This window comes from Labrus bergylta, chromosome 22, assembly GCF_963930695.1.
Source record: "Labrus bergylta chromosome 22, fLabBer1.1, whole genome shotgun sequence".
Taxonomy (NCBI): Eukaryota; Metazoa; Chordata; class Actinopteri; order Labriformes; family Labridae; genus Labrus; species Labrus bergylta.
The window spans coordinates 9086677-9101420 of NC_089216.1; the positions used below are offsets into that span (position 1 = coordinate 9086677).

The following is a 14744-nucleotide window of genomic DNA, read 5'->3' on the forward strand; positions in this document are numbered from 1 at the left end:
TACTACACTGTCCTATCTAAATTAATTGTATAATAATTGTAATTGTTACTCCTGTTATCTCAGAGCAACAACACTGGTTTCCCTATGAAAACAACATTTCAGCTCTTTTTTGAGAACTCTAGAAATTACAGGAAAACCAGTGTTGTTATCCAGAGCTTACAAAATAAAAAAGCTATTTTTCAGGAAACATACATTTACTCTTTATCACGGGGAAACAGAATATTTTTTTAAAAGCATATTAAATGATGTGACATTTTCCCCAACATGCTTTTATTTTGAAGGAGATTCCACTTTCGTCATTGCTCATTATTTTCCATTGGTGTGTAAGAAAAATGACGGCAGTGTAACACAAATTATAGTTTCATGTGTAAATGCTTTAAAAATTGAATAATAATTATATTCTTAAAGGATATTCTAGCGGAAGTAGTCTATTTTTCCTTTTTCGGTACTCATTGTGTGTGACTTGACGGCAGAGCCAATAAAGTGACGCTGCAGGATAAACAAACGGAAAAGAAGCAGCTCGGACGGAGGCAGAGAGAGGGGGGGGGTCCTGTTCCCTCACATTTCTCTTTTATTTAGGATAATGCAGTCTTCCAAGAGGAGTGAGGGCGACTGGCAGGGGCTCGTTAGCGAGGTAAGTGAAAGGCGACGAACACCGGGAACAGCTGTTGCAGAGACGGACACATTTTCTCACCGACTCCGTTGTCCATATGGGGGAAAAAAAGCGTCAGTCCTAGAATAAATAGACCAAGTAGCTATTTGATATCACCTAGCTATCATATAAAACCTCACTTTTCTTCTTAATTATACGTGAGACAAGATAAGGATTCATTGACGGGTGAAGCTTGCCTGCAGGCCGACAGCATCCGAGCCTCTTGGGTTTGTGAAATGTGTCGACTCTCCTCCTCCTCTTGTCACCTTTAAACACGCAAGGTGCTTTAAAGAACAAATGAAAACACACCTGTGGGGCTACCTGGTATAAACTATGACTACTGGAAGACATTTCAATTAAACCTCCCGAGGGAGTTTATTGTGAAGTTTGAATTTTGGAAGGTGTAATTTAAGACTATGTCAGATAGTCTTAATGTAATAATATTTAGCCTACTAAATGACACTCGTCGCCGTTCATGTATTCCCTAAACAGCTTTCGAATAGCTGATTTAAAGACCAATTGAAACACCACACAGCGATTACATTTCAAAAGGATAACAATGGGGTCTTAATAGGTAGTTTACCTATCAAAGGATTTAAAAAAAATCTACATCAGGCCTAACTATTTTTTTTATTATTATTATTATTATTATTATTTATTTTTTTATTTTTTTAGGCCTAACTATTGGTTTTATTATTATTTTTTTTATTTTTTTTAGGCCGAACTATTGGTTTTTTATTATTATTATTATTATTATTATTATTATTTTTTTTTTTTTTAGGCCTAACTATTTTATTATTATTGTTATTATTATTATTATTATTATTATTATCATTATTTTTATTTTATATATATTATTATTATTTTTTTTATGCCTAACTATTAGCAGTAGGTGTAGGAAGCATGAGCTTGAAACCATATGAAAAGCTTTGCTGAACACTATAGTAGCTGTCTTTTAACGTGGTTATGAGCTGGTCTGTCTGCTATCAAGGTTCACTCTGCTTCTTCTAACGTGTGGCTTATCATCACTCTAAACACTTGGCTGCTGTGTGTTTTTTCCACCTGTCAGGAACAGGTTGGTGAAATTTGTACAGCTGTGCTATTTCAACATTTCAGCCTAGACCTGCAAAAATCTATCAAAAACTATTTGCCTAATATAAAAAGGAAAATGAATTGTTTTGGTGTTTCTTCATTAAAAAAAGGTCCAACATTTGCTGCTTTCAGCCATGTGATTCAAGGATCTGCTGTATTTTGTAATTTTGTATCAAAAAAATTAAGTAATTTGATGAGAGCACTTTTCACTTAATAACCTTTTACTACAATTTAAAGAGAATAATAATTTATATCGTAAAACTTCAGATGAGTACATATATATAACTAGTCGTCTGTTGCATCCCTATTTATATGACAGGATCAGGGCCATGGAGGAAATAACAAAGGCCAAAACAAGCAACTACATACTGGAGTTGTTCTGATATATCTACAGATGTACCCTGGTCCATACACAACACAAAGAGTGTGATGATCTGTAATAAACTGTTTCCATGTTGCATATGTAATAATGCCGCTGCCCTCTGTTCTGTCCCTGTGTGCGATGTTTTGTGTAGTTTCTGGTGTGTAAGCGCAAGCTGGAGAGCAAGAAAGAGGCCCTCCTCATTCTGTCCAAGGAGTTGGACACCTGTCAACAAGAAAGAGACCAGTACAAGCTGATGGCTAACCAGCTGAGGGAGCGCCACCAAGGACTCAAGAAGAAGTACAGGGAACTTATAGTGAGTGGTTCACGCCTTCCACGTGATCTTTATTTGATGCTTTTATGTGTACATTTATATCACTGTGCACAATGCATATTTGCTATTTTGTGCTCGGTCATAAAACCTTCAAAATAATTATATAACTCTTTCTATTTTTTTTTTTTTTTTCAGGATGGGGACACGTCTTTGCCTCCAGAAAAACGCAATCAAGTAAGCTGCTGTTGATTCCTGCCATTGTGGCTTGTGTAGGATGGCTCGATCCACCTCCAATCAGCTGTTTTATCGTCTGTGTTCCTTTTTGCTTCGTCTCGTTCACTCGTCTTCTCCACCTTCTCCTTCTACTCAGGTGAACCTAGCTCAGCTGTTGAGAGACTCGAGGGATCGGGCGAAAAAGCTCGCTGAGGAGGTGAAGGAGCTGAATCAGAGGCTGGGAGAGGCCCAGGGGGATAACAAGGTGAGGAAATTTATTGCGGCACACACACAAACACACGCATGCGGGTAGTTTAAAGTGACCTAATCAAGTGCTTGAGTCAATGTGTTTGAGAAAAGCAGTGGATTTAAAATGTGTTTGATTTCGACAGCTCCTGAGGATGACCATTACTCGACAGAGGCTCGGGGACGAGGAAGTGGGCGCACGCCATTTTCCCGCTCATGAGCGTGAGGATCTTGTCCGCCAGCTGGAGAGAGCAGGGCTACAGGTCGATACTTTTACTTTTCATCCCCAAAATTCATCTGCAAAACACACTTTTGCACATCCTGATCATAAGCTCTTAGTACAACATGCCTTTATATAAAATATATTTGTTTCAAATTTATGGATCAAAAACTAATTAACAGTTTGAAAGAGCGGTGATAGGGTAAATGTTTGATGTCATAAGGTGGATATTACGTTAATTGAGACATTCAAAGATGCAGCAGTGTCGTTCTTTTCTATCACTGTGACTACAGGGAGGCATTGTGGAGGCTTGTCCATGGTGAGCCTAAAGGAATAAACCAGCATATTCTCCTCTTTTTCAACAAGTTGAAACAAGTCTCAGAGCTCCCCAAAACACGTCTTTGAGATTTCGTGTTACAAATCCACTCTGATCCTGTATTTGAACATGCCTAGAAACTTCTCTACTTCAGCCCTGCTCGGAACAGTCTGTTTCTGTGTATATAGCTTTAAATGCAAATGAGCTGTGACTGACCACGCCCCCTCTGGAAGGGCTTGGGTGGCTCAGGCTTTCTTGCACCATGCCCAATTGTTTACGATGAGAAAGCACACAGAGGGCACAACGAAGACCTAGCTGTGGGAGGGGTTACTGTCCTTTGTGATGTCATGAAGGGAACATCACACACCAGGGACACATATTAGTGTTAAAAAAAACATGGTAAAGTCTACTTTGCATATTATGTGACCTTTAATTAATCGTGATAAACTAGTTAATGACTACAGCCCTAGTTCAACTTAACCAGTTTCTACATTAAAATATCTCTGTGGTTTAAACCTCACAAACATTTAGCCTGGCTTTCTTTTTCTAGATGGAGGAGATGGAGCACAACATGAAGGCTCTGACCGATGAGCTGCAGGACGTTAAAGCAGAGCGGAACGTTTTCAGGGAGAAGGCGTACAGACTCAACGTGGAGCTCAACCACATCTTGGGCAACCGTGAGGCACGCATCATTGACGTCGACGCCCTCTGCATGGAGAACAGGCAAGTGGGACAAAGTCGCAATCATCATATGTGTAGAACTTCCCCTAAAAGGTTTTCAACCAATTCAACTGTGGCTTTCTAAATCTCTAATCAGAATGATTGTAATAATAATACATTCTTTTTATATAGCGCTTTCCTAAAAACTCAAAAACGCTTGAATTGTATGTTGTATGTATATGTAAGTTTTTTAAAACAATCCAGCCCAGAACACCTTCCTGAGGAATAAGGCTCACGGTTTGCTCTGTCCGTGTCGGAGCTCCAGAAACCCTCCGCAGGGGTGCAGTGGTGGGGAAACCCCCCCACAGTCTTAAAACCTCAACGCTTCACCAGTTTTAATCTATCTCACATTATACATACTAAACATACAGCATTTTATGTTTTGACCTAATTTGCTGAAGAGGTAATAAAAATAAATAAACTTGGTTCTTGGTTGCACAGGATGGCCCTCAAACCCTGCCTTCTATTTCTTCTCATGATGTGACTAACCTGGGATTAATATATACCTGTGTCAATGGGTTTTGGGCTGTTTTAGAATTTCATTCTAATTTTAAGTCCAACATTATTTCTCCTGTTTTTCTTAAACAATCTATTAAGAGAGAGAGAGAGAGAGAGAGAGAGAGAGAGAGAGAGAGAGAGAGAGAGAGAGAGAGAGAGAGAGAGAGAGAGAGAGAGAGAGAGAGAGAGAGAGAGAGAGAGAGAGAGAGAGAGAGAGAGAGAGAGAGAGAGAGAGAGAGAGAGAGAGAGAGAGATCTCTAAGAATCTCTTTAAGTATATCAGGACATGTTGTGACTGTTGGTAGAAGGAGGTCTTCCTGTGAAAAGGAGGAAACTGTTGGTCATCGTTGTTATTACAGCCTTTTTTCCACATAGAAAGTTTTCCTATCATTCTCCTTTGGGTAGATTTCTTTACCGTCTTCCATTTGTGCATTTGTTCTTTCTTTCACCATATTTCTAGAAATGTCATTTACCAGTAAGTTGTTCCTCTTGGGGTCAACGTAGAACTGTCATGTTGCTTAACTTGAACGCATTGAGGAGCTACCGTGTCAATCACTAAATGTGAGGCGTTGCATTTGTGTGGTTAAAAAAAAAACATTTTTTTTCTCCCTTACTCTCAGACGACCAGATTAAACAATGATTGTAAACCCGCTTCTAATTGAAACAGGCGTTTCTCTGCCACACCTGGCTATTTAAAGGGGACGTGTTATGTAATTGGGTTTCAGCTTTTGATTGAAGTTTTACAGTAATTGATAGTTTAAGTGATAAAAGAAAAAAACAAAAAAAAACGATTGATGAGGATGTTTATGCTTATACGTTAGCACTGGCTAAATAATGAGCTGGTTTGAACTTATTACAGAAGTTACTCTCACAGTATATATAATCCTCTGAGGTTCACCTTCAAACTACAACTGTCTGTAGTGTTTTTGCATGTCATCTGCTGCCAACCAGGCAGTCCCACAGCGTGAGCTTAGACTCTTCTGATTGTGATCATTATTACTGCAGGTATTTGCATGACCGTTTCAGCCAACTACAAGAGGAGGTGAACCTGCTGAAATCCAACATCATGAAGTACAAGGTACTGATGACAAGCTTCTGGTTAAACAAGAACAAAAACAATGAATGTACTCGGGCGTGCAGGCGTTTGCAGCGTCAGGCAGAGGAATTTATTCTTACTTATGTACACTAAACGTACAAGCGGTAACTTTAATCTAAATTGCACATCAAACATGGCTTCTTCTTTTTTTTTTTTTCCCCCGCAGACGGCTCTTGAGAGGAGGAAAAACTCCACATATGGGAAATCAAACAACAGCCCTCTCACTGGAGTCCTCTCAGCCAAACAAGGTGAAAAAACCCAAACTGTTCTCTTCCTATGAATTCTCTCTAAACTACTACATCATCAGAAGCCAGAGCAGCTGTTCCGGAGAGCGCTGCAGGCCTCTACAATCGTCTTTCTCACCTCCTTTTCGATCACATACACTTTGTTTCCCACTTTTCTTTGTTTCTATCCGTGTCTCGATGCATTATTTAATAACTCCTTTTTTTTCCCCCCACCTTTTGCCGATCCTTCAAGCCATCGCCCGGACACCAGCTGTGCTACTAATTGTATTCTGAGTGCTAGAGAGCACCACTGGCAGGGAAATGAGTCTGCCATGATGACTGACAGTCGCTGGCAGAAGCAGCACAGTGGGCTCCGGAGTTAAAGTTAGGAGAGTGTCACCTAGTAGACAGCTGTTTCTAATGCTCCATCTCTGTCTTGCTCTTGTCCTGCTGTTTTCCCCCTCTTTTGTTATATCACCTCATTCTTGCTTTTATCTTCTTTTTTTTTTATAGGTAATTGGGAAAGTTTTATTGCTTCATTATCTGGAATCTGTAGGTCAGTGTCCTGTTTTCTCCTGCTTTGTTTGCCTTCCTCACTCCTCTTTTTCTCCTGCTCCCCGCTCCGTTTCAGTCCAGGAGATGCTTCTGGAAGAGCAAGGCTGCAACCTGCCAGCCACTCCTCAGTCCATCTCTGACCTCAAGTCGCTGGCTACGGCTCTGCTGGAGACCATCCACGAGAAGAACCTGGTCATCCAGCACCAGAGGCACACAAACAGGTACTTGTCCTCCATTATTTGTTTATTTTTAGAGCACTTCTTCACCCAACCTGACACACTTGTAATGTTTGCCAGCCTGTTCTGAGCATCCTCCTCCGCCCTCAAGGCAAACACTGTTGTGCAAACACACATAAAGCCCTGTCATCAGTTCCAAGTAGCCTGACACGTAGCTCTTGGCCCCCACAGGATCCTCGGAAACAGAGTTGCAGATTTGGAAAGGAAGCTGAAGACGTTGGAGGTTTCAGGACTGTGGAGTCTTCCAGGTGGGCCTTTTTTTTTTTTTTTTTTTTTACCAAGTTAATGCTCCTGCAAACAAACAAAAAAAACTTGGCTGCACAACTTTAAGGTCACCTTATGAAATCCTGAAAAATATCCTCCACAATTCAAAATCCAAATAAAATACAATAACTAAATACATACAGAGTAAATTCAGAAATCTGACTTTCTTTCTGTCTTCTGAATATGACACTTCCATTGACTTCTCATTTATTAGACAGTTAGTGATTTCACACTTGCAGAAAAAGTCCTGATATTTCCATGAGGAGCTTTATGTGTGCATGCAAACAGCCACATTTTTAACTCAGACTTTCTCCTGCTCGCCCACTAGTATATTTGCTTTAGCAAGTCTGAGTGAGCTGATGTGAGAACGCAGCAGGATATTACCCAGAGAATTCATGTCAAGCCAATTGGAGGGGGGAGTGACGCTTATATTCTGTGACTGCAGCGCGGTGCATCGAGTGTATGCATGCGACCGCTACGATCTCCGTGTATGCAATTAAACAGTGGTATTATGTTTTCTGTTCATCAGTATGTTGTTCTCAGCTCTTTTGTTGATAGTGCGATTCTGTTGAACCACACGTAGCATTGATATAAAGGCAAACGGACTCTGTTGCCTCTTCTGCTACTTCCGCGTCTTTTTTTACATCACGTCTTACCTCAGGGAGACAATACCCCCCCCCCCCCCCCCCTCCTGCTGTGAGGAGCGAAGGTGAGGAGCATATATTTCAGTCCTCCTGAAATGATCTAGATATTTTCACATGTGCACATGTAAAAACGGATAGTATTTCAGTGGCACAGTCTTTTTTAACGGATATAAGTTTATTGTGTTTTAAGTTTAATAAAGACGTACATCAATCACTTAAATTGGGATGAACTCCTTTTATGTTTCTGACTGAATCCACCAAGTAAGCAGTGATTTCTTCAAATATTGAATAGCAGTCATACATGCTGCTCAAATGCCTCTGTGTGTATCCACTCAATATTTCTGCATGCACTTTGAACTGGTTTGTTCTTGTAACTGTACCACCCCATTAGCAAACATGGCCGTGTGACTGCTGGTGTGTTTGTGTGAGTGTGTTCACTCATGATGTCATTTAAACTCTTTTGCAGTTGATGATTTTTAAGGTGGACATGTTTTTCCTAACTTTAAAAAAAATTCTAGGTTTTTTTTTTATCGATTCCTTTCTACTTGATCGAAATGCTACATTTTTTTTTTTGGTTCATAACCGTGTGTGTGTTTCTCTCTCTCTCTCTCTGGCTGCGTCTTAGGCTTGACCTACCGCATATCCGTGGGAATTGGGAGTATGTATTCCTTCTGCCCCACTTAGCCCATCCATTCCCTCCACTATGTCATGCCATGACAAATCTGGGCAGACACCCAGAAAGCGTGTCACCTCGTGCCCGTCGTTTACTATGTGTCAACCCCATCGACCACCCGCTCATGTGTCTGTTCATGAAACCAGTGATCCATTTTGGTGGAGTGGATGTGTCTCTATGTTTACACTCACTCTGAGTGTGTTTGGGTCGGGCATCTTTTCAGAGCACTGGAATCCTGTCGTCTTTAGTACCTTTACCTCTGCTTTAAGTGTTAAAATGCAAGTGAATGATAATAATTTAAGGACATGAGCATCCATGTTTCTCTCTTCTTAACAGATCTAATCCTCAAAAAATCCAAATCAGGCAAAATTCTATCAACTGAAGGATGTTGTTTAACATTGTTTTCCTTGCACCTATATCCATGCCATCAATCCACAACTGCCTTTTTAAAAAAACATCTAACCCGGGAAACACCTAAACATGAAAATGAAAAATATATCAATTGGAGGACGAGGAATATATTGAAAATGATTCTCTAAACTAATTTGTAGTCAGGAAAGAAATTGAAAATACTTCCAGACTCCAAGAGGTGTAGCAGAGAGAATAGTTCCCTGCTTTCACCACTAGAGGGGGATGTTGTGCCATGTATTAATCAGGCAGCGAGGTGGAGGGGCTGCATCTGAATGGAGGGGCCCTGTCATGAGACCGTCATTCTCACCGCTATAAAACTGACAAGCATCCATTACTGAAAATGATTGCCCACATTACAAACACATTTAGGGGAATGTGCCGTTATTAGGGAATTTGTAGGCGAGGGGGGCCCTGAGTGCCTGACGACCGCGCTGTCCACCACAGTTAGGGAGACAGAAATATAGAGAGAGATGTGAGCGTCTGCGGCCTTGATGTGATGTGAAGTTCGGCTGATGGATATTAAAGCTAAACAGGATAGGATGGAGGGCCTTGGCTGTCTACCTGAGGCCCCGAGAACACTCGAGGTGACTATGTTGTCTTCCGGATGAGGGAGAGCCAAAAACAATAACAGTGTCGTGGACGCAGCGAGTCAGATAAAGTTGTGATTGATAGATCCCCGCCAGTCCACCCTTCTGACTGAGTGCATGCAGGAATGTAACACGGCAATTGAAAGCCTGTCAGTGTGCATCAGCTATTGAAAAGGCAGAGATGGATACAGAGTGCAGCCATATAGCTCTGTTTTGGTCTTGTTACCGACTTTTCCAGTGAAGAAGAAAGGCATTACCCTGTCACTCTTACAGCTAGCCTGCACCTACTGTAGGGTTCAACCATGTGTCTGCTTGACTGACATCTCTCTCTTTTTTTTTAACCTTTTTTAGAGTTCATGATCTAGTGTGTTAAAGTCTTATATGATTCACAAGAGCCTGTTGTCTTTGTGGAAGCTGTGTGTACGGTAGCGCAACTCAATATAATGTCAGGATGCAGCGATTCAGGAACAACTGATTTGTTGCATGATAATATTTTAACGATACTTCACGATATCTGATTAACTGAAGATCTTCTTTGGCCTGTTAACGCGTGTCTACGTTGCCCTCACTCATGTCATAAGCGCCACCGTGAGGAGTCATGAAGTAGTAACCCTGTGAGTCAGATTGACAGGAATATCTGTGAGAGCTCGGTATTTTAAGAAGTCTAAATAGAGGCGCGGGTAGCCTGGTGGTTGGTGCGCAGCGCCCCATGTATGGAGGCTATAGCGGAGACCTTCAAAAAGTAGTCTCGAGACCGTTCTTGAGATCAATACCGACTTTGAGTATTACGATTAATGACAGATGATGATATTGGATCGTTGATCAAGGCATCGATATGAAGGTAGTCATCAATGTATCATTAGAACTCTGGTTACAATAGATTTAAGTCTTCTACTACGTTTCAATGTGGCTTTGAAAAACAAAATGTACGATGAAATTTTAACTTAAAAAGAAACACGACTGCCAGTCTTCACTTAGGCCATCGCTTTGTGAGGTTATGTTCAAGCCAAACGCTAATGTCAGCGTGCTGAAATGCCCACAATTAAAATGCTGATGTTTAGCATAATGTTGATCAGATTGACATCATTGTATCGAGCGTAAGCATGCTAACATTTGCTAATTAGCGATAAACACAAGGTGCAGCTGAAGCGGCTGGTAATGTCATTAACTCTGAATGTATTTAGTAATAGTAAACAAACCGATGTCATGGAGAAATTAAAATGTTGACATTTCAGTCAAATTCACAAATGTCAACCCTTAAAGTTGTGGAAAACTAAAGAAGTTTCCACTAACTTTTTTTTTTTCTTCCTTTTTCTTGACACCCACAGCCTCCAGTCCACCCTCTTTGCTCACTGCACCCACGTCAGTGTCAGCACTGAGCATCCATAACAATATGGACCGCATTCATAACAATATGGTCCCCCTTATCCCCCCGTTCACCATTCATGAGTCTCACGCATCGTGTCACCCAGCCATCCATTTTCCCATTCTTCTGTTTGTTTTTGTGCCTCACACTTGAATGGTCAGAAACAGGCCTTTTCACAGGCTCTTTGTGAAAGCGAAGGCTCACATGCACACTAAGACGCTCGAGCGTATGCGTGTGTCTATGTGAATACAGTTCTGAGTGTGTGTATGTGAGATGTCTGCTACATAGTGCACTGTCTGCTATGAGTAGCATATGGTGTCAGCCTAAGAGGCGTGCAGCCAGCACTAATGAAGACAGATGACAGGGAAGTGAAGCCACTTCCTGCAATGCACACGTGCGTGCGTGCGTGCGTCCGTGTGTGTGTGTGTGCGTGCGTCCGTGTGTGTGTGTGTGTGTGTGTGTGTGTGTGTGTGTGTGTGTTTGTAAGCTGTGTGAAAGGATACACAGCATGCATGTGCTTGGATGAGCTTCATCCAATCCTAACGTGCCTTTCGTGAAACTTTTCAAACCACTTACTTTGTGTTTTTTGTTGTTTGTTTTGTTCGTTCGTTGACGGTGGTCTCACAGGGACACGAGAAAACATCACACCGAATGACAACCTTCAACCGGAGCTTCATCCAACCCGTGTCACATCTCAGCCCACAGTGCAGCCACCCAAAGGTGAGTGTGTAATTGTGTGTAACTGGGATTCTAATAGCACTTGCAGCTACCGGCAAAAAAAAAAAAAACCCACTGTAATTAGCCGCCGCGTTGCTAAACTCTCCTCGCTATCCTCCATGTTTAACCCAAGTCCTTTCCCTTCCCGCCTCAACTCCTCTCTGCCTCTCATTGGTGCAAGCTGCCCAAATGCCATGGCATTTTGGAAATGTGAGGCAAATTCTCGCCCGCTGACATTCAGAAACTTCTGCCGTGTTCTCTTTGAAAGGAGAAGGGGGGATGGGGGCCCATAAATATGGATGCCAGCTCAAGTAATGTTGCTTTCTTCCTGTGTCTTTTTGAGTGTGTGTGTGTGTGTGTGTGTGTGTGTGCGTGTTAAGGTGGCTGGGACTCCATGCGCAGTCTTTAACCTTTTTGCTTGCACATCCACAAATATGGGTCAGTAATCCCCAAAGTGAGAGCATATTTTGGCGAAGAGGCAGAACTAAGCTGTTGCTGTCGCTGAGATGCGGGGCGTCACACTCGTCTTGCGTCCCCTTGTCTGGGGCACGGCTGCTAAATTTAGCCTGTTGCCATGGAAGCGCTTCAGTCACATAAGTAATTGAATAACTTTGCGCATTGACACAGTGGTTCGACTTCAAAAGAGAAAAGTTTTCCTCATGTTTTTCTTTTTGAATGTTCTCCCATCTTATTTTAATTACCTATTAAAAAATGGACCAATCGGCTTTACATCATGGCCATGGTCGTTCAGCACACTTAGTTCATACTGTGTTTATGCAGTGCCATATGTACAAATAGTGTGTAAACGTAGCCTTTTGTCACACTTCTTTTTAGTTGTCTTTTAAGTCTATCATAGCATCAACAGGAGGAACAGCTGATGAATTTCTCAGAAATGTTGAATCCTTAAAGGAGCGATATGTAACTCTGACACCTAGCGTTGGAAATGGGTACTGCAGTCCAAATTTCAAAACACTGAAGAGCGATATGGAACTCTGACACCTAGTGTTGGAAATGGGTACTGCAGTCCAAATTTCAAAACACTGAAGAGAGCTTCCTCCTCCTCACAAGAGCCGATGCAACTTTCAGATGATCTAGAAAAACAATGGGCTGCTCACTGTGATGGGCCAGACCTGACATGGCTTGCTGCCATTGCCCATTCTAATGAGGCAAGTTAAGCCTGTTCCTATGTTTGTTCTGGGCTTTTGAAACTCTGGAGATATGAGAGAAGTAAGTCAAGATCTCTAAAACAAAAATAGGAAATGATTAGTTACCAAGGGAGAAAGGAGTAAATGAAATATGTGTCTGCTTGGGGCTTCCGTAGTTTTGTGTTACGGCTTGTTTTCTTCTGTAAGATGATGTCAGATACAGCCTCTCAGCTAGAGTTCAATAGTATTGGTATCATACAGTGGAGTGGAAATCATTCATCTATTAAGAAATATACCTGTATTTTAGTCACTAATAATTAATATTTTTGTGTATTATTGCAGATCATCAGACATTATACAGTGGATCAGTAAGTTGAAAAACAAGCTGTAGATTAAGCATTGGCACAAATTAATACTTTCAGCTCAACAAGTAGTTGTTCAGTGAAAGGTATTCAATGTTCCATTTTTGTTCCTAGCAGCTAATGCTGATCAAATGCTGATCTTGTGTTCTGATTTTGCCATGGCTTCAGATCAACTGAGTAATTACAATGACCAGTTGTCTCATCCTCCCTCTCCCAGGAGTGTCAGACGACAGAAGTTTCCATGAATCATTGTGGGAACGCCACACCGCTGGCAGCAACCTTGGCACAGATGGCGTCAGCGGGGAAGACTCACCTGCACTCCTCAACAGCCTGGAGCCCCTCTTGAGTGTGGAGACGAATGGGATCGACAGCAGAGTCGGAGAAATCGTGACCCTGACGGAAAATCAAGACACCTTGGAGCTTGAGGAAGGGCGGAGTCCTGTGGAGGAGGCGGGTCGTGAGGTAGAGGGAGTTGAAGACGAGGAGCTGGGTTCGGCGGTGGAGGAAGGAGAGGAGGCAGCTTTGGCGCTGGGTGTCCAGAACACTGAATCAGACTTTCCGTGGCTTCAAATTAAAAAAGGTTCTGTTGATCATCCTGAGGTGTGTCAACAGCCCTGTGAGTCCCAGGACAGTAATGCACCTGAACATGTAGAAACGCCAATATCAAACCAGGAGACCCAGGCCGCAGAGGTGTTGAGTACAGGGGAGCGGGACATTCAGTGAGACTTGTCGTAGCGACCACCTGGCATGGACTCACATCACTAAAAGACTTCACTTATTTAAATCCATCTCTTGGTTGTTGTTTTTTTTTATTGATAACTGCATTAATCACCCCTTGTTGCATTCTCACAATGCAGCTGCAGCCGCTCTGTCTTAGTCAATAAAACACTTTTTCAGCCATCGTTCACAGAGCCAGAGGTGCACTTTTTTTTATCCAGGGAAAGGTTTTTCTGCAACAGCCAATCTTGAAGTCAATGGAGTTGCGAACCTCATTCCCTGAAGGTAAAATTTAGCTCGGAAAATAATAAATATGGCAGCTTCAACTTCCTCTCCCCTGCGATAAGAGAATCCCAACTGTTTGCTCTCTTCTTCCTCCTGAGGGATGCCAAAAAAAAAACTCAGTGCTGCATTTTTATTATGACTCCCATGGGAGGTTCAATATGACTCACCAAAACCTGTAATGAATGTGTTGTACATGTGTGTAAATTCTTATGACCAACATCAGAGAGTGTATTGATGTCTATTTTTCTGTGAGGGTGAATCTTACATGTTGGATCTTTATTTGTGTTGTTCTTATTTAGAAGTGGATATTTGAATGAGACTACATGTGCCTTATATGTGGAAGTGTCAACTGATATTTATAAATATAACTTCATAAACCTGCAATATGATCTGTGGTCATGTTACTCTTTTCAATACATACACAAACAAAATTGTGTTTCATGTGTAGGAATTCCAAACAGGGAGTAATTGTACCAAAGGGCTTAGTGTGAAGGAGCCATATTCTTAAAGGAACACACACACACAATAATAAAAAACCACATAAGCAAAATGAACATAGTCAAAATCCACCGCCTTATTAATTAATCCAAGTTTAGAAAAAGAAAATATTTAGAAAAATAGCTATCTGTATTTCTTTAAGATCAAATATTAACCAATATCGAGTTTAATGTATGGAAATCAGCATGTTTTCAACATCATAAGTTGTGACAATGAATGGGTCTTTAACTTTTCCTAAAAGGTGCAAAGGGACTCTGCAGATCGAATGGAGTTTGGTAGTTTGTTCCACCACCTGGGGGCGACAGAGTAGAAGAGTCTAGTTATAGACTTGGGGTAAATCTACAGCCTAAATCTACAGCCACATGTGCCTGCT

At 41.5% G+C, this 14744-nt stretch overlaps 1 protein-coding gene across 4 annotated transcripts; it reads left to right on the forward strand.

Annotated features, from left to right (window-relative positions):
- Positions 1 to 348: 348 nt before the first annotated feature.
- Positions 349 to 14262, forward strand: ccdc149a (coiled-coil domain containing 149a). 4 transcript variants are annotated; one of them, XM_020630509.3, is made up of 13 exons: positions 350 to 634; positions 2260 to 2421; positions 2575 to 2613; positions 2750 to 2857; positions 2985 to 3101; positions 3925 to 4097; positions 5597 to 5669; positions 5854 to 5935; positions 6543 to 6687; positions 6874 to 6950; positions 8236 to 8268; positions 11275 to 11367; positions 13089 to 14262. In XM_020630509.3, exons 1-13 carry the CDS (start codon positions 584 to 586, stop codon positions 13592 to 13594), a joined length of 1659 nt encoding a protein of 552 aa, XP_020486165.1. In that variant the 5' UTR covers positions 350 to 583; the 3' UTR covers positions 13595 to 14262. The 4 variants fall into 4 exon arrangements, with proteins under 4 accessions (XP_065806802.1, XP_020486165.1, XP_029132571.1 ...); XM_020630510.3 differs by lacking the exon at positions 8236 to 8268 and having other exon boundaries at positions 351 to 634; XM_065950730.1 differs by lacking the exons at positions 5597 to 5669; positions 6874 to 6950 and having other exon boundaries at positions 349 to 634.
- Positions 14263 to 14744: the final 482 nt, after the last annotated feature.